General features: G+C 41.6%; 1 protein-coding gene and 1 long non-coding RNA gene across 7 annotated transcripts in view; one reads left to right on the forward strand and one right to left on the reverse strand.

Moving 5' to 3' along the window:
• The window catches only part of CACNB4 (calcium voltage-gated channel auxiliary subunit beta 4), a 111,616-nt gene that overhangs the window by 5,841 nt on the left and 78,991 nt on the right, over positions 1-26,784 (reverse strand). For 2 of the 6 annotated variants that reach the window (XM_080400084.1, XM_080400085.1), the window contains 11 exons: positions 26,353-26,472; positions 25,892-26,014; positions 21,810-21,940; positions 19,331-19,407; positions 18,940-18,959; positions 18,759-18,839; positions 16,551-16,609; positions 12,986-13,095; positions 11,247-11,398; positions 8,150-8,245; positions 1,692-1,877 (listed from right to left, as the gene is read on the reverse strand). In XM_080400084.1, coding sequence (XP_080256210.1) covers positions 1,692-1,877; positions 8,150-8,245; positions 11,247-11,398; positions 12,986-13,095; positions 16,551-16,609; positions 18,759-18,839; positions 18,940-18,959; positions 19,331-19,407; positions 21,810-21,940; positions 25,892-26,014; positions 26,353-26,472 — 1,155 coding nt within the window. Of the gene's footprint in view, positions 1-289; positions 343-1,003; positions 1,070-1,691; positions 1,878-8,149; positions 8,246-11,246; positions 11,399-12,985; positions 13,096-16,550; positions 16,610-18,758; positions 18,840-18,939; positions 18,960-19,330; positions 19,408-21,809; positions 21,943-25,891; positions 26,015-26,352; positions 26,473-26,784 lie in introns of those variants that run through there. The other 4 variants (XR_013930145.1, XR_013930144.1, XM_080400086.1 and 1 more) reach the window with 4 other exon arrangements.
• On the forward strand, positions 7,280-18,096 carry LOC308068830. Its single transcript, XR_013930151.1, has 2 exons — positions 7,280-7,605; positions 13,369-18,096. It is a non-coding gene; the product is annotated as an uncharacterized lncRNA (long non-coding RNA).

Below are 26,784 nucleotides of genomic sequence, written 5' to 3' on the forward strand. Positions count from 1 at the left end.
ACGGTTAAAACTGACGCAAATCCTTCTGAGGCCTTGAATTAGTCTAAAACCTCTAGGTGGATAAGCACTTCAGACGATGGAAGTCTTTACTGCGAGATAACCACGTAAAACATCGGAACCCTGTAAACGGGCCCGAACACGTAAGCGGCACTGAAAGCCAGATCCTGCAGCCTCTAGCTGGGCATCATTCGCTCAGGGAGAAATTTACCCCTCTGCAGAGAACTAGCACCATTCAAGTCCCACCTAAGCCTTCACAATTAGGGTGAAGTGGGGATTAAGTGATGCATACCTTCAGCCAGCCCACTGCACAGGGGTGATTTTCATCTTCAGTGTGAGTTTTCCCTAAGTAAATGGAGCAACATTTCACAGTTACTGCTGGTGTCCATTGATCAGAGAGAAATAAATGCCTGAAAAAAATTCTGTGGATACACCCAGTTTTCAAAATGAAACTGAAGAGATGAAAGTTCTGCAGATGGCATTTTATTGTCATGAAGGGATGGAGAACTGAAATTTTAAGGCAAGTGAAAATGGAAACAACAGTTCACATGTGCATGTTATTAGTAACAGAACAGTGCTTGTGCATTCAGCCAGTCAGGAAACGGTGACTTACTGATCCTAATAAAATCAAGCACAGCATTAGAAATGTGAGTATCGAGTATCATGCACCTTCAGTGAAGTGCAATTCACTCACGGAAAAAACAGCTTTATGTTAATTGAAAACACTAAACAATGCATCATTTCCTTCACAATTGTTACCTGCTTCCAGATACTCTACAAGCAGAATAGAGGTTAAATTTGTCAGGTGAAGTACTGATTAAATGTAATTTGCTCAGTTCTACTTTCGACACACATTAGAAAGTGCACACTCCTAGAAAGTCACACACACACAGAACTCCTTCCGAAGCTTTCAGACTGCAGTTCACTGCAATCCTGATCTTCTCAAGCATTCATAACTGTTAATCAAAAAAACATTTTCTGTTTTCAAACTTAGTAAAGCACGTACTTCTCATTAAGGACTATTTACATGCCACGTTTGAAGTTTCAAAGTTCAGCCGTTTTTGAGCTATCCCTGTGGAAAAAAATGGTCAGAATTTTTTTCAATGGGTAAAAAAAAATATTTCATTCACACTCAAAAAGGTGAAGGCATTTTGCTGATACAAGAGACAAGCATGGAAGTTTTTCACCCAAAAGTGAATGTTTTGTGAAGTTATGAGGGTAGAAATAAAAGGGATCATCACAGACACTGTTCTGCATTCCTAAATACAGTAGCTGTTGGCTCAGCTGCTGTGACATGCTGCACACGCTGCCTCTCAATCTGACAGGGTCTCATTTGCAATGACTTTTTTTGCAAATTTAAAAAAGGCCGTTTTCTAATATGGCTGTAATACCACTTGACAGTGTCATTTAACTCTTCCTCAGGTACTCACTCCTTGCCAGAAAATTTATGGCCATTTCATTTCCCATTAAAGCAAGAGCAGTCACAGTGCTTCAGCACTCAGCTGACTAACTCCTCCATTTGATTATGGGCCTTAGCTTGCCTCCTCCCTGCTGGCAGTGGCCAAACAGCGAGTAACAACGAATGAAGCAAATCTACGTTAGGCTATATAAAACATATTACACTACCTTCCCCATAGATTTAAAAAACCCACCTGATCTGCACTGGTGTTTGGGGCTGAAATGTGTTTTCATACCTGTAATCCAGAGATTGCAGCAGGATATGGTGAAAGTGCAGTGGATCCTAAATTTCGCCCAAGGAGAGGAGTCATGGGTGTGCTACTGGTGGTGTGAGTAGCACGCCAGTATGCCTCAAGATATTCTGCCAAGTGTTCGCAAGCATCTTCAAGCTGATTTTCATCCAAAATTACATCAAACATTTCCTGATCACAACAACAAAGTTTGGTTCATTACAATGTTACAGATGAAAAGAAAGAGATGTTAAACAGTTCTCATCACACTAATCCTTTAAAATTCAGTAAGTCAGAATCTGAGCATGTGATTGCAAAAGAAAATTACACAAGTGGGTTCATAAGGTGATCAAAAGCCAAACCTCTCAGAAGTCACTGCATCCTTTCAGCAAGGTTCCCTAGATGTTGCGCAAGCCCTACCATGCTCACAGGCACAAGCCTCCTTTAATGAATTACGTGTTTTGCTCTGCGACAGAACTGAAGCCAGATGTCAGGTAACGCAGCGGTGCTTTGCATTGGTTTTGGACCCAGGGACTCACGCATGCTTCCCTTACCCCAACTGTGAACACACTTCCAGTGTGACGATGCCCCTAAACCCATTTCCACTTCAGCGGACGCAGCGTGCGGTTGCGTTAGCAGCAGTGTTTCTGCTTCACAAAGGCTGCTGCAGGACACCCAGCCGGTCAAGTACCTGCAGCTGGGAATTCTTCAGAGACTCTCTCCGTGCACTCTCTTTAAACCACCTTCATTTACGCCTATCTGGATAGTCTCACCTATCTGCTCTCAAACCTGCGAGACCATGGTACGGCGTTTTTCCCTACTCATCTGCTCAGCAGAGGACGGGTACCTGACTGCTAGTGACCAGGTTCTGGTGCTTCCTCAGAGCTGCCCGGCACGCAGTCCGCAGAGCGGCTATTCACCGCTGAACGGGGAAGGATCCAAAGCCACTTTCAAAGCCGGCTTCTGCGCTACCCAAGAAGGCTAAGGGACACCCTGCAATGCCTTTAGATGATCAGCGTGACAAGTGCCGATAACAAACAGCTGGTCATAAACCACCATAAACTGAGTCCCCTCAAGAGAAACATATTTTCAGCAGTGAAATTTCGTACCTCATCTCTAATCTTAACTCACACCTTAGTGGAAAAAAAATATTGTGAAAATAGCACAGGAAATGAAAAAAAAAAAAGTGCAGGCGTTGCAGGTGTTAAGAGTAATCGATGCAAAGCACAGGCTGCTTTTCCGCCATGCATATTTATAGATCTGTCCAATATACATAGAGCTGACATCTCTAGAATAAGATACAAAACAGCATGGTAAATTTATCATAAACTTTCATCACGCAACTACCTTCTGCTCAAAAGTCTGGTCCAGAACTTATTAATACTAAAGTCATTTTATTTATTTTTTAATTTATTCTCTCTTACTGGCATGGTTGAGAAATGTTTTTTCCTCCTCTACCAGCACAGAGTTTTCTTCTAAGAAATCTCCTAACACTACATCCTTTAGTCAAATTCAGTGATGACTGCTGCCTGTTTTGCTCCTTTATTTATCTATACCCTTTACACCCTCCTTTGCTATTTAAACACATGTTGGAACACTATATATCCCATTGTATCACTCACCTCATCATTTGTGGAAGAAGTTAGTAATTCATAGTTAAGTTATGCAACAGAACAATGTGATTTGCTGACATACTACTTTGCTTTGGAAAATATTAAAACATTACACTTAGAATACACGTTTCTTCTTAAATAAAAGATGAATATTGTCATTTTCTGGTCTGAGACTGGTAAGCAGTTTTCCTGCACTGCTCACTCTTCGCATAGCCAGCCATGATTTGAGGGCAGCTCCGGCTGTCTATCCAAACCTCAGCTTTGCAGGTTGCAAGGCGCTTCTGTCTCAAGGCATATTTTCAGCTGTACGGGATTTTAGCAGTACGCAGACCAATTTCTAACACCCTCCAACCTCCTCCCTTGCTAAACTTGGGAACTGTCAAATTTCTTTTTAGCCTGGATCGGTTAATTCAGAGAGCTCACAAAACGCTGTACTGGCAGAACTAAATGCGCTGCAAGGCGAGGTCAAAGAGATCAGAGACGGGAACGCCAACACTGCTGCCGATGGCTTCCTTTCTTCGGAGAAATGCAGAGTTAAAACTCCAGCTAACACACCTAAACCACCCGGGTCTGTGACTGTCTGTAGCTTCATGTGGTATTTTGACAGTGATCTCAATTAAATTGAATTTAGGGAAGAAGAACTTCTAACAGTTGCAGTAAAACTGTCAACTTTTTAACAGTTAATGGTAAAATAACACCAGGACTGGTAATAGTGAGCCTCTCAGGCTGTCATTTGAAGGTCACCTGGTAAAGCTGTAACGCTGGCAGGATCCTCATTCCAGGGCTCTACAGTGTTTTACAGGGGAAATAAATTACAGAGACAGCACTCAGGTTTTTTCTTGCATTTAACAGTTCTGCTCATAGCTAAGCTGCGTTTGCTCTATTTCTATGTATTTGGGAGGAAAGAATCTTGTAAGGAGATCCTTGTTTGTAAGGGTCATGGATTAAAGCAATTTCTTCGCAGCTTACCTTACAATGCATTTTATTCACTGCAATTTCTTACAACACGTGTAAAATTGCTATCATACCAGCACTTCTATATACTAGTATTTCTTAAGTGATATACATCAGAGCAGTGGTCTTTCCTGAGAAGATAAAATTAGTTGCCACTGTCCTCTGCTATTTATTTTGGTTTACTGTATAACCAAAATACGTGAAACGTTTTAGGTGCATTATCAGCATATTTATGTTATCAGCACAAAATAAAAATCATGACTACAGAGGCATCCTCCTCACCCACAGGAATGTTCAGGAGAGGGAGTGTAAGAGGGACTGAGCCTCAGGCATAGCCCAGAGTTAGTACAGCTAAGGGCAATCCCAAAATGCACCCTTACCCTCTGAGGTCAGGGAAGGTGAGCCCAGGCTCTGGGGGAAAAGATGCCCCAGACACAACTGCAAGCATGGAGACAGACTCGAGAAGGAGAAGGAATTTGAACTTGTAGACATATCTGGTGTACTGACTATTTTTAATAAAACCAATGCATTTTAGTTCTGCTAATTTCTGGTATTTTTTAGGTTATGCCAAATAGACTCTCTTGCATTGGCATGAATCCAGGAGTTCCAAAAAAAATAAACAAACCATAACAAACTGTATATAACTAGCATGTTTAACGCTGTATGGGTAGTACAGTTCGTGTTTCTTTGAGCCATATAACATTCCTGCTTAACAGAGTCATGCAGTGATAGGCACGCTAAGTACTGGCTTGAGCAGCATCAGTGAAAGATTAGCAAGGAATTAATAATGAAAGCAGTTCCTGAACTTAAATATGCCAAAAAAGACAGCTATTTTTAAAATGTCTAGACATACAGCACCATCTGATTACTTAAGGCTGGCTCTCAGCAAATGAAAAAAAGTGAGGTTTTAAAGTGTCTTCACTTTAAACAAATACTCCTCTTGCAGGTATTTGAGCTGCAAAACACATGAAGCAGGTCACAGTGCAGGGGACAGAAAGCGGTGTCTTTGGTCTTAGCAGTATACTTTTACTTAATTAAATCATGGATCAACCTGGTTCTTTAAACTTTACCAAGACTGTCATCTCCCTTTGAGTGCTCCAAGTCAGCAGTAATGTTCTTGAAATCAAACAGCGCAAAACCGATCAGACGGTTTCTGCAGAAGGCTGTTGTGCAAGTCAGAGTGGAAGGCAGCCTCTGAGCAAGTACGGTTACATGTTTGAAATCTGGGCACTCAGCTTTGGAAACTGTTTTCTTACCCAGGTGGGGGTCTCGCTTTGTTGCCTAAGGCAACAAAACAGAATTACAGGACTGGGTGTTAAGGCAGAGTTTACTAGATCCTGCAGATGGTCAATCTTAAGTGCCACGACACAAGGAACAAGCTACAACACGCATGCTGACGCTGCATGCTGTTTATTTCAATCAATGCAGCTACTTGCCTCATTTCAACTGAAGTGAGCAAACCTAAGTGGAGTAAGAGGTAATCACTGTGTAAAGAGCAAACAAAGCTGTGAAACATGCACAGGCTTCTCTGTGCAGGTGGAAAAATAAATATACCTTTCAAATGTGAAGGATGTGCAGTGGACTGTTCCGTGTGTAAGCTCGGTAACAGCTCGGTGTAAATACCACAAGCCATATTCAAACAGGTGCAGGTGCAACTCCCATTTAACTTGGCTCACACACGTTAAGAGTCAGGAAGTTACATGCTTTTATAGAAATGATTTTGTACTACAGAAAAGCCTACAACTTTATTTTAGTTAACGGACCCTGAACGGCTCACAGGAGATCTCCATCATCATTTGAAGAGATAACAACTGAGTAGAAAATTACATGTGAGAAACATAATATAGCTGAGCTCTCCAGAAGAACTCGAGATGGCTTGAACATCTTTCAGTGCTGCTCAAAATGGAAAACACAGATGAGACAGTGAGCAAAGTCATCTACAGTTACTGTAACCAGAAGCTTACAGGTCTCTGCAGTAACACAACCAGCTGGATGGATATGCAGTCGGCATCTACCACTTTTGTATGCTGGGCACCTGCAAGTGGTGCTGATGGGGCAAGAGGGACAGCAGGAGGATGGATGCAAAATCCACACCTGCCAGGGAAACAGCAAGCTGTCGGGGACACAGTGGGCACTGCAAAAGATGTATTTAACTAGAGAAATAGAGATACACCCCTGCACACATACACACACCAGCACTTTTCTGGATTATTTAAATTCTTGCTCTGTATCAGGCATAGGACAAATGTGCATCAGATCACTCATTCTGGACACATTATTAAACTGTTCCACATTTAGTTAAGGAAATCAGACATCTCAGTCGAGCCTGTTACCTTTTTTCTGTGCTTTCAAACATTTCAGTGCAAATCTAGCCTGAACATACACCAAAATGTCAACCAGTGGGCAAGAGGAGAGACAAAGAGAAAGTTCTCTGGAGGTCTTCCTTTCTGCTGGATGGAGTGCCACTGTTCCCACCACAGCAGCTCTGGGACATGAGTGGCATGAGAGCACTGGCCTGAAGATGTAGCTCAGCCTCAATTCCTACCAACAGGAACAGTTAAAAAGCAACACCTATCACTATAATTTAGGAGAAGTGCCCAGAAATACCTGAATTATCTTTTTATGGCCGGTGAGGACAAGAGCGGAGGAGACTGTAAAGTCTGATATCTTAAGAAGCATACAAAACCACATTAAGTTTTATGGAAATAAATCCTTGTGAATCACTACTCCAGAACAAAAGCTGCCTGAACTTTGTTACTTTCATATGAATTGAGAACAGAAGCCATCTGAAATGGAGGCAATCTCTTTAGGGCCTACATAACACAAGGCAAAGTCTTCTAGAAGCATTATCTGACCATTAGGGTCAGGCATTCATCCTGCTGATCTCAACTCCCAGCTTTCTTCCTAGATTGTTCCTAGACATTTCTTTCATCAGCGCTTTACCTATTTTAAACCAGAGAGTATGATTGTGGAAACCTTCCCACTGTCTATTCTGAATTTCTCTGAATCAGTGCAGTTTCTACTCACAGTTCTTTGGCATGAAAAAGATGGGCAATTGGCAAGCCAGGCTGGACTGTCTGACCCTTCCCCTGGTAGCAGCCTCTGCGTTACTACTCCAATGTTACGCACAGCTATTACACTGTGCAAAAAAATTTAAAAAAAAAAAAAAAAGAAAAAAGAAAAACCACATCTGAGTTTGTTTCCACTGCATGGCTTTTACTGTTACAGAAACCAGGCGTGGTTTTCAAAAATAGAAGCATGTTTGAGCTGCCCTGTCTAAACACCTGTACAGCTCTTCTGCCAACACCTGCCTGCCTATTCAGCTGTCCAGGACCAGCAGCCGGTTATTTGAGGTGAGTAATCAGTACCTTTGATAGAACAGTTGGTGAGCAGTGACTGTGCTCTGATGAGGTAACTGGCATGGTTTGGAGGTGCATCTGTGTCAGGAGGCTCAGGGATCACATACATGCAGGCACATGACTCACACCATACAGACATCGGGTCTGCACTCATTATGCAGCCCAAAGTAAGCCCTCTGCAACCTCCTCTCAAACCAGAAGTCTAAGACTTCGGCCCTTCGGGACCTTAAAATAGCACTGCTCCACAAATGATGTCATTTGCTGATGTGCTAGTAGACCAGTTTTACCCTACACGTCATTTTTGACCTGTCACCTTGCCAAAGATCATAATAAACCCAGCACAGGAATCAGGATGAAGGTATTAAACAACTTGTTTCTTAGCAATAAAAGCTGATCGAGAGTTGCAATTGCAGGGCTATCTGAATCACCATAAAGTGAAGTGATAACGTATGAACTCGGCTATAATCATGGACCAGCACAGCAGAAATCTTTAAAACTCCACGTATCACAAGTTCTTTAGCCTTTCTTCCGTACTTACTGGTGGACATTGTGCAAGTTTATCAGCTGCCACCAACTGAACATTCAAGTGTTTACTTTGTGACTTTCCTCTAGATTTAATCAGTCGCTGCAAAACCTGACAGAGGAAAAGAGGAAAATGTGAGTTTTAAGAATTTTTTATCTCCATAAAGCTCAGACTGACACCCCACTGGAGGATTACCAAGTTCAGAAGCTCTCCATTATGTTCAACAAAATAGATAAAACATTGTCCTTGAATATAAGCACAAACCTTTCTGATAACCTCCCTGAAAGCTGTGCACAGTTTCCTCTGCATCACGTTTGATCCTTTGCAAGTATTTCAAATGCAGTGCCAAATGGTGATTTTGTTTGGTTCTGCTTGAAGTAATAGGTTATTTTTGACAAATGTAATCTTCCAGAGGACCACAAAAATATATATACACAGAACTACACTGGATTGCTGGGTTGACTGTGGCACAACAGTAGCAGCATGCTATGCTGTGTAGCGATAATGCTGTAATCTGTTCTGAGGTGCGTTTTGGGTACAGAAGGCATTTTACACACACAGGTCATATTACTATTTTTTTCTTCTTTTTTCTTCCACTATGTTCATTACCAGAATTTAATGGGCCAAAAAGTCAGGAATCCTAAATTAGTTCTTTGTAAAATTTCGAAGAAAATTACAGGTTGATAGAACAGTATTTTCTGAGTCGGAAGGACCTCTAGAGGCCTCTGTGCCAACCCCTCACTCAAGCAAGGCCAGCTGGATCAGCACGCTCGGATCCCTGTCCGGCTGAGTTTTGAACATTTCCAAGGAGACCCTAGCACCTCTCTGAGCCAGGACTGACGCAGCTTTGCTTGCACAGCCCAACATGCAGCTGATTCTCCGCTGCAAGAGCACAGTACTCACCCCGTTTAACTGCAATCCACCCAGACCCTCAGCCTGGCCAGGGGCAGGGGGCTACTCCAGCCCAGGGGGCTACTCCAGCCCAGGGGCAGGACTTGTTATTTGCCTTTGCTGAGCTTCAAGAGGTTCCTGACAGTCCCTTTCTCCAGCCGGCCAAGGTCCCTCCAGATGACAGCACTGCCCTCTGGCACATTAACCTGCCCCAGAAGTAGGTACTGTCCACAACCTTGTACGTTAACAAAAATGTTGAACTGTTCCGGCCCCGTTACAGATCCCTGAGTGACATTCACTGGTCGCCAGCTGCCAGCTGGATTTTGTACCTCTGATCAGCACCCTGAACGTGGCAGTCCATCCAGTCTGCCACGTCTCTTACAGTCCACGCTTATCCAGAGCATATCTCACCAATCCGCCCATGAGGATACTACATGCAGAGGACATCAAAGCCTTGCTAAAGTAAAGGCTAACAACAGTCACTGCTCTTCCTTTGTCCACTGGGGTCATAATCTCACGACGGAAGACAGACAGGCTGGTCAGGCGTGATCTGCCCTGGGTAAATCCCTGCTGGCTGCTCCCAACCCCCTTCTTGTCCTGCATGTGGCTGGAAACAGCTTCCCAGAGAATTCGCTCTGTAACTTTCCCAGGGGCTGAGGTGAGACTGACCGGTCTGTAGTTCCCCAGAAACAGCTTCTCATCCTTCTTGAGAATGGATGTGACATCTGCCTTTAACCAGTTATCAGGAACCTTCCCAGATCGCTATGAGCTTTAAAAGGTAATAAAGAGCAGCTCTGCGATGGAACGGGACTGCTCCTGCAAGGGAATCCCATCTGGTCCCTTGGTCTTGCACATGTCCAGTTAGTTAGGTGGTCTCCGCATCATCCTTCTGCTACTGTGAATCCCTGCCACGCTGCAGCGGGCCCGCGCTTTTCCTGGCTTTCCTTCTGCTTGCCATGTTCTTACAGAAGCCCTTTTTGTTACCCTTAAGATCTCTTCCTAGTTCTCGCTCCAGCTGAACTCTGGCTTTCTGAACTTCCCCCCAGATGTATTCCTCCCAGGACACCTGTCCCTGCATCCATCTTCTGTGTGCCTTCTTTTTGTGTTTAAGCTCGGGCTGTTCCCTGTTCATCCACACTGCTCTCCCACCCAGCTCAACACAGGAATAGAGCATTCTGGTGCTTGGGGGAAGCTGTCCATGAAGATCACAACAGCTCTCCTGAGCTTCTTTGTTATTCAAGACAAGTCTTTTACAGGATTCTGCTGAACAGGTCCCTGCACAAGCCAGTTCTAGGCTCCAGGTCTGCTATTCTGTTACTTGCACGGCTCACTTCTCTCGGGATCTGAAATTCCACTATCTCATGGTTGCTGCAGCCAAGGCTGTCCTGGACCTTCTCAACTCTGTCCAGTTCTTCCATTTTCCCACCCAGCAGAAGGTCTAGCAGACCCTCCCCCATCCTTTGCTGGTCACCTGCACACAGCGCTCTGCCAGCTGGTGCCTGGCTCTCTGCAGACACCTCTGATGTGCCACGGTGGTGACTCCAGCAGGTGCAGCATCCCACCATCGCTGTGCTGATTCCATGAGACCCAAAGCCTCCGTCATGACTCCAGGCCCCCTTCTGCACTGACAGCCATGGTTGGGATGGGGTCCATGCTGCACTCCTGAGCTACAGTCACATTCACACTCCATGGCAGGAGCTGGCCAGCAGCCTGGCCATACTGGTCCAGACCCAGCTGCGGATGGTGTATCAACATGCTCCAGGAGGAAGCCTCACACAGGGTTTGTGATCAACAGACTATCATCATTAACTGTCTGGGATGTGGGCAAAGGGCTGGGTGCCTTCTCTGAAGCTCAGCCTAAACTTAGGGCTTGTAGAGAGACAACCCAGGTTGTCTAGAGAACTACAGGTGTGTTGGGGTAGGGAAGCTGCAAAGGGACTGCCAAGGGGAACTGAAAGCTGCAGAAAAAATTTGCTCATCAGGAATTTTTTTGTCTACCAAGTCAGTGGGTGCCTCACCCAGGGCTCAGCCTAAAGCTAGGTTAAGGTTTAGGGCAGAAAAAAGAAATTGCATCAGACATTCCCTTCTCAAGCCCTTGATTTAAAAATTTAACTTTTTTTTACTCTTCAGCTCTTAATTTCTTCCTTTCATAGTAAAGAGATACCACACTGCCCTCCAGGTCCCTCTCAAATGCCCATATTTTAAGGGTGAGATACATTACCTTTGGAGACGACACTTTAACATGGACAATAATTGGTGCTAAAGATGTCTTGATAAGTTGTGCAGGGTGATTGATAGTGTCTGCATCTAGGACAACCAGTTGTAAGGACCTTGCCAGCTCAAAGATTCTTTCAATTTCACTCTGTACTTCAGCTAGTAAAGGAAAACAAAACAGGTGAAAGCCATTCAACCCCAGCACATTGCTTAGACAAAAATATCATCACCCATTTATTTTCACAGAATATATACATTCAGTAAATGAACTCCATATGTGAATTAATGTAACTTCCATGAAATAACCTATTACTCAAGGCAATTTTTTTAAATAAATATTAACTTTGAGACAATTCTGTTGCCTGAAAATACACACATACTATGTTCCTTTGTAGTATTAGTGTATTTAAACACTGGGTATAATTAAATGCATGTTTCTATTAACACAAAATAGACTTAAGCATATTTTCTAAATCTGTTAAATAGTGTAGGAGTAATATGATTTTTTTCATTTTAGATGGCAAGTGATGTATGGATGTCTCTTAAAACTTTTTTTATTCTCAGATTATAATTCTGATTTAACTTAAACAAGAGTCTGTGTGAAAAGCAGAACTGCGACCTCCTAATTCTATAACCACAAAAAATTGTTTATGTTAAATAACTGACAGGGTATTATTTCAAAAGACACTAATGGCAACGTTCACACCAAATGACTTTTGTCTGAAGAAAAAGAGATTTATTTTCATGTAAATTTATTTCTGATATTCATTGTTCTGATCCTTCTTAATCATTCATATGCACATGATGAATTTTAAATAGATAAACTCAGCACAAATTGAAGCCTGTAAGTTACACTACCAAAGCACAAAAGAGCTGTATGTCAGCAACTCACATGCATTTAATTTGCCCAAGAGCTGTTCCACAGAGCAACACATGTTCACAGGCACAAGAAGATTTAGTGGTCACCTTTGCAGAACTTAATTTTGGGGTGCCTACTCCTGTACCAGAACGCCAACCGGCAGTGAAGCACCCTACAACCTATACCTCTAGTTCAAACAGCCACTCAGGATGTCAGAGAATTGGGTTTAAGAGCCTCTTTTTCCTGAGAAGACTGAAAACCAACTCCTCCTAGCATGGTGTCCCAGAGACCAGGTTATCGTAACTACATACAAATTTCCAGCCTTGTGAAAGAAATACAAATTCATCGGGCCAGGGTAACCCAGCAGTCATGACATGGTGAGGAGAGGGTGTGATGACCGAGTCTCATGGCTAGACAGCAAAATTAAGCTATAACTGTTCAACGTTAAATATAAAACCAGTCCCAGGGTCAGGAACAACATATTTCTGTCTTGGCTGGGCAAGGTGAAAGGTCTTTGGCGCTTTGTGATGTGGAATTAAAATCACAGAGCTGAGGAGAGGGAGCTGTGAGGCCAACTCACCTTAGGAGGAAACAACACTGCGCCCACACCCTGCCTGCAGGCCCCCAACTCATCTTTTGCAAAGAGCCGTTATGGTCTAGCCCAGGTAATTGCTTAGCACGAGGCTAGCACAGTACATTGTGCTGTTGCCCCTCTGCAGTCAAGAAAAATTTGTCTCCCATTTGAGTACGTGAAATTCAGAATTACACATTATAACGCTACAGACACATCTACAATGGCAGAACTGATGACATCTTGAAGGCTGAAATCCTGTCACTTTCCATGGTGTGTAACCATGTTCAGAATAACATCTGTGTCAATGTCTTACCTAAACTGGATCTTGTATTTGACCGCTCAATTATTGCCCTCTTGCTGGGATTATTTAGAACAGACCTCTTAGCAAGAGAAATGTCAGCTGTCACTCTAGTTATTGATATCCTATGAGTAAGAACACAGGACAGAACAAAAACACAGTAGTCAAATTTTCAGTGCACTGTGCGTGATTAACAGCTACATTCCATTCCAAAGTGCAAATACAATAAAACACCACTCAGACATGTTTTATAGCTGAGTTATGTCATCATTAAAGAAAAACAAAAGAGAAATGCTGCATAACCTTGAAGGATTTTCTATTCCTTACACTACTGTAGACTCTGGCATATAGTTTCTGCTATTCTACTTAATGTATTAATTAACTTTTCTCCTCCCCAGCTCACTCATCTCCTACACGAATTCACACAGTACCATAAATACCAGAAGTTACGTGAGTCTCGAGGCATACAGAACAAGAGCCGTAACAGGAACAGCACTTCTCTTCCCAGCCAGTCGAACCATCGATTGAACCTGACACTGGTGAGAGGTAAGGAAGGGCCCTGTTTGGACATCTGAGCAGACCACATCACTCCTACGTGAGTGTCTGTGAGTCACTGCATAGAGCTGCTTGCTTTGGGAGACTGGTCCTCCAACACACACTGCTTCTCCAGACAGGGAGCTGTGCTGATGGGCTAAATGACTCGGCTCGTGGTTGAATAGGAGAAAAGTAAGTTGAGCCACAGCCATCTGCACTGCTAAAGCCTCCTCTTTAACTTAAGGAAGGTGGTTTTTTTACTTGATCTGTCAGTGAGCTGACAAGAGACAAAAGGTTATAAAACAAACACCACACAATCACGTCATATAAAATCCATTTAGGCAGACTGTGATGAGCTGAAAAGCCATGAATATTGAAAAGCAACAAGCTGGAAATGACTAGCAGCTATTCTGCAGAATGTAAGATTTAAGCATGTCTAACTGAAATTATCAGATGGAGGGGTGGAAAAGAAGTGCAAGTATTTTTCTACATAATATATGAATAGTTTTATTGCCAGAAAATACAGTGGAGACCAAAAGTGTAAGTGAGTACAAAAAATAAATGGGAGAAATTAATGGATAGTGGGTCTAGAGGTGACGATGAAACATGGTGGTCCAGATCACACCTCTGGCTCAGGGAGCTATTAGATCTCTGAATCTAGACGGCTGGAATGAGAGACATGTAACAGAGGAAGGACCACAAACGCTCACCTACTGTGCCAGATATATAAAGCATTTCATTCTTTCTAGGTAAGAAGTAATTCTAAGTATCACTGTTGCTGAAAGATGTTAAGAAAAAAAACGTGCTTTTACTATGTTTTGTTTACGTGTCGTACAGAGTCAGGCTTGGTCTATGCAACAGTGATTAAACACGATGCATTTAGAAAACGATGTCGCTGGAGCCCTGCAGCAGGCATTCCCTGAATGCGCTGTGCCAGCCAAGCTCTAGCAGACTCCTTTCAGCAGGCCTGCACCACACAGCCTGCGAGCTTCACCTTTAGTTCACTGGCCAGAAGAGGATGTTGCAGTTGCAAAAGAAGCAGCTGACAGAAGCCAAGTGTATTAAGAGGTAGGGAAGGAGTCCTGCTAGTTCAGGTCTCACTGAGGTCTTCTGAAATGCTTCTCCTTGGACAGTCATTTCCTTTCTTGGTACTGTGGACCAGTCACAAAATTGCAGAAGAGATGGGAAGAAAGAAAATGAAAAGCAGGGAGCAGAAAGACTGCAAAGCTATGAAAGCTGGCAGGAGGACAGAGCAGCAGCTTTTCTTTCAAGTTACTCAGGGCTAAATTCAATTGTATCAGATTGCTTGTGGCATTTAACTTTTTCAATGCTGAAATTTCATACTTCTACTTCATCTAGTTGCCAATATTGCTAGTAGCAATAGGATTTCCAAAAAATACCTCGCTCCAGGCAGAATCCCTCCCTTCTCCCCCCTGTGCAGACCAAAGGCATGGTGAGGGAGGAGACAGAAGAGCAAGGCAAGGAGCAGTCCTGCCTCCTGTCAGATTAAGCAGCCTACATGGGTGCATGTGTCTAGGTGTGCTTTACATTTTCTTCTCTGTATTCAGGCAGTGCTGATCTTCGTGGATCAGGCCTCTGCTGAGCACATTCTCATACAGGGTATAAAAATATACCTCATAAAGGATACAGTCATAGCAATCACGTCGTGGCAACTGGAGGTGACTTATCACTTCCAGTTGCCATGGTTTCCTACCAAAACTAATGACTCTCAGTTACCACCAGCATATGCAAAGCTGACAGACATATGTCAGCGGCTGGAAGAGAATATATGCTGTGGTTCTGTACCTACACCTAATGCAAACGGGCACCTGTAGCGGAACCAGCGCAGTCACAGTGCTCAGGAGTGGGGAGAGGAGGCACTTACAGGATGCATCAACAGCTCGGAAACATGACAAATTTAACTGCAGGCTGCCACATACAGTGCTTCATCTGTCAGGTTTTAAATCAATCACTAGGTTTGTAGGATCTGCTAGAATCACTTGAGCTGGGCAATTAAAAACAGGGGAGGAGATGAGATATTTTGCACAGAAGTTGATCATCACGTGTTTTGTCTAAGCTGTTTATGGGTTAGTTCAGCACTGTCGTCTCCTCACTGCATCCCAACAAGTATCTTGACCATAAACCTTACTGTGCCTCTTCTAAACAACAGACACTATGATTTTCACTGCCCTATTGCCAATGTTTTAGGTATTTTCAAATGACTTACTGCTATATACTAGCTGGCACAGTATAAGCTCCTTTTCACAGTTAGAATATACAGAATAAACCAGGATGAAGGAAAGGCAGAACATCCCAAGGATGAAGCACACACCTACGACTACTGATGAGTTCCAGTTGAAAGGAGGAGATGCCACGGACCAAGCCCATGTTCCTAGCAAAGAAATCCAAATTATCCTTCTCACAGCTCATCAGGAAATATTCTCTGTGAATAGCTGAACAAGATGAACCCTCCTTACAATTTTTGAAGTTCTGAAACACTTTTTTCTGTATTTTAGTTCTCAGCATTTCCTGCTTCAAGCTGCCTTTTTAAGTACTTTTGACTACCGAGAACATTTTAAGAGTTGATTTTTCTTAGGTGTTGGTTTGCAGCACTGTTACTGCACCCTGTTGAAATCTGCTGTTTCTAATACTTATTTTAGGGCTAGGGTGTGATTAGCTTTATTTAGACAACATCCTGCTGTAAAGGAGCCTGGAACTGCACAAAAAGTGCAGGAATGAACCTAGCACAAACAGAGCAACTTCAAAACAACATCAAGAGACACTTCGTTTTTGAAGTTTGCACACTTCAGCGGCTGGCTGAGCTGGTCCAGCTACAGACATAGCAGATACAACGATACATGCACTCCTAGTAATACGTTAGCTGTGTTCTACCTCACAGCTGGCTGCATATCTCAGTGCTGATACAAACCAGTAAATCAGTTTTGAACATGCATCAATCTTCTTGCATTAAAAAGAAAAATAAATCACTAAGATGTTAGTAACACATGGAGGGGAAAAAAAGCATGAAAAGGACAGTATTTCTCACCTCCCATCAAACCTGTGCTTCAGGAAGTCAAAGAGAGCTTTCTGCATCATGTCTGTCACCTTTGCAGAAGTGAGGAAGATTGAACAGGGAAGATTGACAGGGAGAAAAAGAAGTCAAAAGTAAGAAAAGAGGTATGTAGAAGGTAAGGATACTGCCAACAATCAATACCTTTTATAGGTAGCAATTATTTAATTTTCACGCTCTTGGCAGCACACTTTGTAATAAATACTTGCAAGTTTTCTGACTCATTCTCCAAAATGCAGAACGGAGGATGTGAGAGCTGTCACTCTTTCTGCTCTTGTCTTGACTTGCATTGAGGCATAACAGAACACACCTCACCATCTCTGTAGCAATACCCTTCTCAACAGGCTACAAAACATGTTGGAAGCATATGGGACTACTTGGGCTGAAGAGATCATCTTTTTTTTTTTCCTATAGTAACATTATTAGAACTGGCTTAAAAATTCAGAGATTTATTGTATTGGGTGACTGTTCTAACAGAAGAGAAAAACTATTCTCAGAGAGGTGTACAGCAGAAAAAATGGATGCTTCCATTCCTGTATGTGGTAAAGCATCTGAGAGATGCTCAGCCCGAACAGCTGTCATCTACTGTATTGATTGAGCTCCTTGTCCTTTTCAGGACAACTCAGGCTGACACCTATTACCTGCCAGTCTAGACAGGAACTTAATCAAAGCCCCCAGGCCTCTGGCAGTTTATTTCTCCTAGGTTATCTTTCAGAATGGTTCCTTCAGAATTCAGTCAGAAAAAAAATGGTCAACAGAATTTTCTCACAAAGGTTGCAAAGTAATATCAATGTGTTTCTGTTATGTACACCACTTATTTGTAATTGAAATTAATATTCTAATTGTTACCATTTATACACCTTTATATGTTCAAGATGTCATGTTTAGTATTACTTTCTTAAACAAAGGCAAGACTGCATAAGTAGAGGTATGTACTAACAAACACCCTCTCTCCCCTCCAAACTTGAGACTCCCTAGGCAAATTAATCTGTGGTGCAGCACCATGGAAGTCAATGAATGAAATTTACTCCTGTCAAGAAACATCACCATAAAATTAAAAGGCAGAGAGTAGAACATGAAGTATCTCCTTTGCTAAACTATACTTTCAATCATTCTTAAAAAAAAATATGCAAGAACACTGCATTATGCTCATAATCGTACCATGCTGTAATCTTCCAAAAAGAACCGTTCCAATATGTTTAATAATATCCTATAAGGTATTAACAACATTAAGCTAAATGAAGCGTATTGTTGATATTACGTTCATGTTCATTTAGTTCCTAATTCAGCAAAACACGTAACAGATGGTTAAGTTCACTAAAATGCCCTGCGACAAGCCTATGCTCATTTAGCACGTGTTAAATGCTTATTTGAATCTGCAGCAGCCTTGAAAAATAGGTGTCCTCTTCATCTGCACATGTTATCATTCCTACTTCCACATTGAACAAAGGCAAATAATTTGGAAGGGTTAAAGATTTCTTTACGTATATATTTCAATAAACTGATCATAATTAAAAAAAAACAACCAACTGTCAAGAACACATGCTGAAATAAAAATCATTGGTTCCCACATCCACTTTCAGGTGTTGGAGAACAAAACTGAACACAACGCAATAGTCCAACTACTTCATGGGCCAACACTGAGTTCCATGGGAAGATGTAAAGTTTTTAGAAGTGAAAAAAGGCAACAGTGGGGAAGCTGCTTCAAAATTTTTGCTAATAAAGTTCAAAGCATGTGCTAGCTTGACTAAAATTTTACATGTACACAGAAGTCTAACTAGTCGACTGCTCCAACTTTTTCTTGTAGCAGACAAATTCTTTTTCTTACTTGATTTAATCAAGAATAACTGTACTGAAAGTAACAGCTGTGCACTGTGTTTGAAGCAGTAAAACTGCAAAGAGAACGCTAGTACGTTACCTGCCCTTCAGCTGGGACATCACAAATAACAGATACTGTTGCAAAGCAGAAGAAAATTCAGCTGGTACTTCACCCAAACTGTGTGAAATGCTACCTATGCACTTTATACATTTTTTGTATATATCTTATACAACATTTTTTGACAATTATTTAATCTAAGATCACTTCAAATTATCATGAACAGTTGCACTGGACTACACACACCGAATGTGCTAAGGAAGATTATAGATAAGAAAATACTAGTTGCAAATACCTGGCATACGTACCTCATAGCCTTTCAGTGATGGACCCACCAAGACAACAGGTCTCATTGATGGCACTACATCATACGGGGGAATGTGTTCTGTCTAGAAAAAGAAAACAATCCTTCAGATCATTAATCAAAAGAAGATCCATATAAAAATCCTGTATTAGAATTAAATAGATTGATACAAAAGTAGTACTTACCACTTTTTGTTTCTGTTTTGCTAAAAGACCAAATGAGAACTTAGTTAAAACACACATTGTGTATAACAACAATAACACTTGCACACAAAAACCCCTTTGTCATCACACTTTTGATTTCTCTCAGTGTACCTCCCTTTTTGGTCAGCCCTGTTTAAACTGGTCATTCATTCCATTCTGGGGCAGCTGCCACTTTCCCCAGGATTTTTTCCCCAGTCCCTTAGCAACTACGCATGTCTAGAAATAGATGTCTTTCTCCACCTCCGCATGCAAACCCTTTTCTGTTAAATGTCTTAAGTCAGCAAAGGGGGAAAACCTGCATTTTTCAGATACAGCTTTTAAAATAGAAGTATTAGAAATAGCAAGAGTTTCCTTAAATAAAATTCTCTCTTACCCGTGGAAGTAGGTGTGGCTCGAAATGTGCCAGAAACCATTTCTCCAAGACTTGAAGAAGAATTTCCACTTGATTTCCTATGGTACCAGAAAGAGCCCCATTAACACCAAGCACCAGAGATGCAAATGTGTGAGGCTTTAGGCAGCAGCTATGAGAAATTGCCCCACGAGAAATCACACAGTAAAGGAGAGTCTTCACCCACATTCATGCTGCAAGAAAGCTGCCTCTGAAGTGAGAGGTGAAGAGTACCAAGCAGGGACATGGGGAAACCAAAGTGTCTGTAATTAAGCAGACCTCCACATCTGGAAGAGCTACATACAGGCTACAAGGGGAGAGCAGGGTCCACTACAGACTGAGCAAAGCTTTTCTGTGATCTGCCCCTAGGCTGGGAAACACAGCTGCTCTAGTAAGAGCCATCTGCTAAACCCAGTGCACAGCCCAGCTCTGCACAAGATCCCCCCCACATCACTCTGTCTTGCTGGGTCTCTACCAGCATGTGTGACTAGCCAGACACATCTCTCGGGAGGTCTGGGATCTTCGCTGACAGTGTTAATAGCTTCTGTTGTGTAGCAACAGTGCTTTAAGTAGCTCCTTCTTCCACTCGCTGTACGTCCCTGCTTCCAGCCAGGCAGCTCTGCCCCTGTGCCCTGCCCTCCTCCCCCTGTGTGATGCACCCAGCACAACTGCTTGTGCAGCAAACCGGCAGCAGACTGGAACAGCAAACTGGTTTGGGGAGGGGGAAGATGTTCAGGTAAATCAGGTCTCTGGTTCAGCTCATTGCACAAGCTGCTGAGGAGATGTAAGGAGGGAAGGAGAGCTCAGGGCAGAGAGGACTGTTCAAGCAACTCGTTTACTGCAGGTGACATAGTCCCATGTTACAATCCAAATCTTTAGCACAGCATTTAGGATTTTTCATTACATACAGAACAGCAAGAGGATACTAGTCCCCATCAGTATTTTGTCCTTGCTTTCTTGCCACATGCTCTCCAGAGCAGGGATTGTTTACTCCTGGACTGGACAAACCCTTTGCAAACATACACTAGACTCCAGAAACCCTCTTTATAGATGACTTTTTACTGCCTTACTTAGACAAAACTAGAATTCTTCATCACATAGAGCCTTAGTGTCACAGCTAGTCAGAGCTTTTAAATAAATCTTAAGGTATAAATACCATATGACTTTATCTAACAAAGGGGCTCAAAAATAAACTGTTTTGTCATTTTACATTACTTTCAATTCTATCACACAAATCCAGGTGTGCTAGTGTAGTCTACTTAAAATCTTAATAGATATCCTTTATGATATTTCCTCTGTCTCTTTCACACTTGATTTCATTCCTAATATTCTCCGTGGGTGAAATTAGACAAAATCTTTGGAAGAATTGGTGATTCAGTGGAGTCATGCCCATTCACACAAGCAGAGAATTTTTCTAACATGCTGTATCTGAAACAGTATCCTAAATACTCTGTTAGCGTCCATCTCTCTGAATTAGATAATCTTCTTTCTGTACATTGAGATATACTGGATTCCTCTGAAGCTATTTCAAATATTATAAAAGCAATCTGGAAAAAGCACAGTTAATGCTGTTCAATCACTCTAAAAACATTTCCCCAAATGGTTGATACTTGAAATGATTCCTGACCTTGATAAGTATATTAGTATGCCAATTCCCTGACAGTACTATACAGGCTAAATTATGCTCCTCTTACTGCTATCTATTAGATCCAGACTCAATTGGCTAATGTCTCTTTACTCTGAAGTACTAAAGGTCTTGTTCTCCTTATTATCTGTGTGAACATTTAAATTTCATTTTCAATTAGTGGGAATAATGTGTAAGTAGTAAAGTATTTTATTTTTTAAAAAAAAGTATTTTGTGTATTCAGCCAATAGAAGAGTGACTTCAGTGTCTGAACTGAGATTATGAGAAATCAGTTTTAATTCCTAGACCTGTGGCCAAATTTTATTTTTCCAGGGACTTGCAATCTCCTGCTCTAGCAGCATGGAGACACAGAACGGTTAGGCGGGAAGATGAAGAATAAAGGAAGTCAAATGACAAAGTTCATCTTAAAAAGTTTGAAAAGTCTGAGTTTGGGCAAAATGGAGAAAAAGAAAAAACAAGAAGAAAAATGCCATAACCTAAAGAGCAAACAGTTGGGGAAAAAAATCTGGCAGTCTTTGAGCACCAAGTTGACTTAAACCCATGGGGGATATAGAACTCTCTAGCCCTTCAGAAACTTCTGTCATTACCACTCATACCATACCACTGATCTTTCCTAAAGTCAATACGCATCTTTTTTCTTGCTTCTTATCATCAACATCTAACACATCTATTCTCTGCAAATACTTATTTCCATTTGGAATCCCAACTCAAACACTCCTCCAGAGGCACTGCAATAAAAAAGAATCCAGTGACCTTTGAAAATATTGGCCGGTGTCAGAAATTATTTTAAATTATTTTAAAAGGTTACAGCATTCTCACCCTCCATGGAAACGTCCTCGCTTCTGCTCCTGTTGAATGCGGATGTTCTCCAGTCTAAGTGGGCTTGGAATAAAGCCAATCTCGCAGCCCTCCTTAACCAGCCTTCCTATCCACCAGTCATTATTATATTTCTGGAACACAGAAAGGTTACTGGCTTCAGTTCAAAATGCTCCATTGTCCAAAATTCCCTTAATTTGTTACCCACAATCTGTAACTCCATACTGGTCAACGAAACCAGACTCACGCTGACATCTGAATGCTGGACAATCCGTGTGAAGTGAAAAGGTGCTAGGCAGTATTTTGGAAGGTTGATGTCGTCTTTGCAGCCAGACAGTGGAAAGTGGTGTTATCTGTGGCAGCACTGGCTTATTTCTTAACTGCCCTAACACATCCTGCTGTGACTTTTCCTCTGTTATCACCAACTAAGGTGCTGAGCCTGATAGCGATTTAATGAGACAAACCAATTTCTCGTGAACGACGGCCACTAAACTACCTCATAGAAGGCATATAAAGCAGTCAAACAAAAATAACACCTTCATATCACAATCAAAACCATCATTATCAGTTCCTTGTAAAATTAATGACCTACACCAAAGATCACCACCACCACTGCTGCCATTTTTCCTTCCTCGTTTCCAGGTCCAGGTATGGACATTATTCATGTGTTATCCCTTTGTGAAAACTTTGTGTGGCGGAAAAACTCTACAAAACCATTCTAGAAACTGAAAAAAAGACCAACCTATCCTAGAACAAGACAGAAAGCTTACAGCTCCAGCAACAAACCAAAGCCACATCTGGTTAACACTACAGTAGAGCTCTAACCAAAGTTGTAACACATCTATACAAATAAGGCTTTTATATACCACTGCCTAGAAGCAGCCAAACTCTTTGGAAGTATACACATTTAAATTTATGAAGTTGAAGAAAAATTCACCTTTAGGATGAAACTTTAACGTATACCTGAAAGTATAAAATTTAATTTTATCATTAACCTTTAGCAGCATACATTTCTCTGCATTATTGAAAGTCTGGCCTAACTTTAATGATGGAAAGATGAAAAGCGGTATCATGGTGGATATTGTAGTGGAAAAGGAATTGTTGTAGCTGGTTGCCAGCAGCGCTTTTGAAGAAAAGTATCTGAAAATCTTATACTCTGCTATGCTTCATTAGGCACCTCAGTGTTCAAAAGATACATTACTTTTCACAACTGACTTTTGAGTCATTAAGACCAGCACGAGTGTACCAATTTCCTCTGCATGCCTTGAGGAAAAAGTTACCACAGAAATCTCATCTTAAAAATGATCAGTTCTCTTGGCTCCATATTCTCAAGCACTTAAGTTCTTGTGGAACACATGAATACCATGTCCTAGTTGTCAAATGCACAACAGTGCCTAACTGAAGTCTCCGAAACATGCAGAGCCTCAACATCTTTGAAAAATACATCAGCTTTTTTATGAACCCATACACACACACAAATATTAACATACTCAGATAAGGGCGATGTAATCCTTATACCCTCATCATGCAAACTTGTCCTCTTTACCTAGCTGTCATTTATGTAAGAGGTTCCATTGCATTATCCTTTCAACTTTTTAAGTATCCACTCTTCATGCTGTTATGACCGCCATTCAGACAACATCAGCAAGCAAAGCTTAACTTTAAATATGCTGCTTCTGCTTAAGTTGACAGAACTATTTACATTTTTTAAAACAGACAAATACTTCAGGAGTTAGCATTATGCTGTTGTAAATCAGTGAAATCAATCAATGGATATCAACTACTGTAAAACCCGAGTCCCACAAGCATTGCCAGTTCTATTTTGGTTCTAAGTGTACAGCTTGAACATGGGAATCTTTCTTCCATTAGCAGGTCATGGACCTCTGAGTGATGCCTCTAGACATCAGATCAGAATCAGCATTATGCTGAGAATATCTGAACAATACGAATAATAATGATGCAGCAAGGAATGCAGGGCTATTTGCATTAGGTCATTACCTCCCATATGTTATTCTTTCCATTCAGCATGTGGGAGGACTACAGTTCATTCCTATTGGTTGCCATGCCCATGATTTCTTCTGCATTGTCAGTAATTGTTGCCAGTTCATCTTTTAAGTAAGCACATAATGGATAGTCTTGTAGGAGACAGATGAGACATACAGGACACATTCTCAATATAGCTACTCCTCAGTTACTGCTGATGTTTCATCCTGTCAGCAGGGTGATCTTACTTCTTACCTAGTTTAGCACTATTCTAAAATCTGGAACCATGCTTGTTCTAGTCCAAGCAAGCCTGTCAGATTGTTGAAAAACAAATTCTGCAAAGCCTTTCTCCATATGCAGACAGACTCCAGCATGGGCAACCATTCCTGAAATCTACTGAGCTACAGCTTCAGGCAAGCTGAAGGTTTCAGCATTAACAAAGGAACTATGGTAAACCCTTAGCAGAGCTGACAAATACCAGTAAGCTAGATGGCTTACAGTTTAGCAGCAATGTGATCCTGGCCATTTAGTTCTCGGAAGAAAACTCTCAGAATGCCAAGCCATGGACTTTGCATACTTCTCTAGAAAAATGTACAGGGCAGCACGATAGGAGCTTAGTAGATTAAATTCAATCCCTGGCCTGACAATAAAGGTAGCCACATCCCAGGAAAGCCAAGTTCAAATACTTCTTTTAGTGGTGATGCACAGAGTTACCTGAATGGTTACACAGGACAAGGTACGCTATAAAGACAGTATGTCAGGTAGGGGTACATTTCTGATGTGGGTGGGAAAACACTGGGGAACGTAGCTAAGAAAGTGATCTGAATGCTGTAATGGATGAAGCTGTCTGCATTCAACATTGGGAGTTAGCAAAGGAGCTTTTCCTGACGGGAAGCGGGTTTAGAAAGTGGCATGCATCAAGGGAGTTCAGGTGTGGTGTTGGACATAACACATTCTTGGGGAATGATGAAGAGGGGCAATCACATCTGCATGCAGAGACAGGCAGATCCAGACTCAGTGCTCCACTCCCTCAGCAGGCATTCAAGCATTGTTCCACACAAATACTAAAAAAAAATGAAACACACACAAAACCCAAACAAACAAAAATCCAAATCAAATTTCCATCTGTTTGCAGCAAATTGAGAAAATGGAACAAGGGAATCAACTGCCTCTCCTGTGTCCCCCTCAGGGAGAAAGAATTCAAAGCAAACCCCCCCCCCCCCCCCCCGTTCTACCATGAATCTCTGCCTCTAGAGGTGCAGAAGCAGGTGTTTTCCCCTTAAATGTGCTCAGTCTAAGGGAGATCAGTGCTCTGAAGCAATGACGGACACATGTTCAAGGCAAGAGACAAATGAGTACTGAAGAATCTAAAATAAACCCAGAATGCAGATGAAAAAATGTTCTTGCAAACTGCAAGCCTGTGTACAAAGCTACAAAACAACGGGGGTTTATGCAAATTTGAAGGACTAGCTTCAGATAAAGAATTGCAGAAAATATGCTCAACATGCAGTAAAATGTATTTTTCTCTACCAAAGCCATACTTGGGGCCCTTTTTATTCCTATTCCTTTTTCCTTATTTTTCTATCTGTCCTCTTTTTTATTTTTCTTATTGTATTATTTTAAGTCTTATTTCCTCTCTTACAAGCCTACCTGGTGCTTCATGGAGACCTGGTGTAACCTGGTGCTACTCCACTTTCTGATCAATATTCTATCATGAAAAGAATATTGGAAAGATGTGATGGATCAGTAATCTCTGATTCATCACAAAATTCATTTGATGAATCTGAATCTACCATGTTGAAGGGTATTTAAAACATAGAAAGATGTTATTTCCTTCCTGTGACATGACAAGCCAACAAGTTGGAAAAATCAAGCGTTAAAAAAGTGCAAGATAACCACCCCAGGGTGCTGGAACTATAAAAAGGCTGAAATACCACCACACGATCACCAATCAAGACAGATGTGCTGTGCTATCCTGCCTCCACTCAGCTCTCGGCTCTCTTTTTAATCCGGTATGGCTCAGCCTCGGCTGTTCAAATCATAGTCCTTGGCATGTAAAAATATTCCCTTTTACATTCCCTTTTGTTGCTTCTGGGTTTTACCTCTTTAATGTGTAGGAAGTCCTTGGCATCAAAAGAGATGGCAGTGCTTGGGACAGGAACATCTTCATCCAGAGCTCCACAGTAACTCACATTAGTCTTAACAGCAAATGCTACTGGTTTGGACTACAAATAGAAACACACATCACAAACAGCGGACACTTTTCTGAATCAAGAATTGTATCAAATTCCCAAAAACCTAGCAGAGAACATTTGCCAAAACCAAAATTCAAACCTAATAACTTCACACAAACCAGCAGAGTTCAGCTCCCTAGAGAAGATCCCCATTTATACAACAATAAACTCTATTCCCCCAAACAACTTGTCTGCAGATAACTTGACTCAATTGCCAAACTATTTCAAAAGATAGCACCATCATTATAAACCACGAGGGTGAATTTTAACACTACACAAAAGATAAATACCACGTAACTTAGTTATTATTAAAGCTGAAAAGAACACACCTTTGCCCTTTCAAGTTGTATAGCTGCTTGTTGTTCTCTTTCTTGGCGGATTGCTTCCCTATCTTCTTCCAAAGAGACATCAGAGTCTGAGGGTCTGCTTGTGTACGAATCTGCTGAGCCCTGAAATTAAATTTATGTCACTAAGAAAACATCTGTAAGAAATAGAAACTCCCTCCCCAGTCAGTCATAAAATACATTTAAAATATTTGTTTCTTAATTTCTTTGAGTGGATTTTACATATTGTTGCTAGCATAATAAATGTGCAGAACTTTTATGTGCAAAGAAATAAACCAATCAGGTGCACTAAGCCAAAGACAAAAGAAAAGCCTCTCTCCACTTTCACATAATTTCTTCACTTTCTTACTGAGACAGTGAAGTACAGCTCAGTTGTGGGCACCATTCAGAAATCTTTATATTTAAATCCTGCCATTC

This window comes from Falco punctatus (assembly GCF_963210335.1).
Source record: "Falco punctatus genome assembly, chromosome: 8".
NCBI classification, from domain to species: domain Eukaryota; kingdom Metazoa; phylum Chordata; class Aves; order Falconiformes; family Falconidae; genus Falco; species Falco punctatus.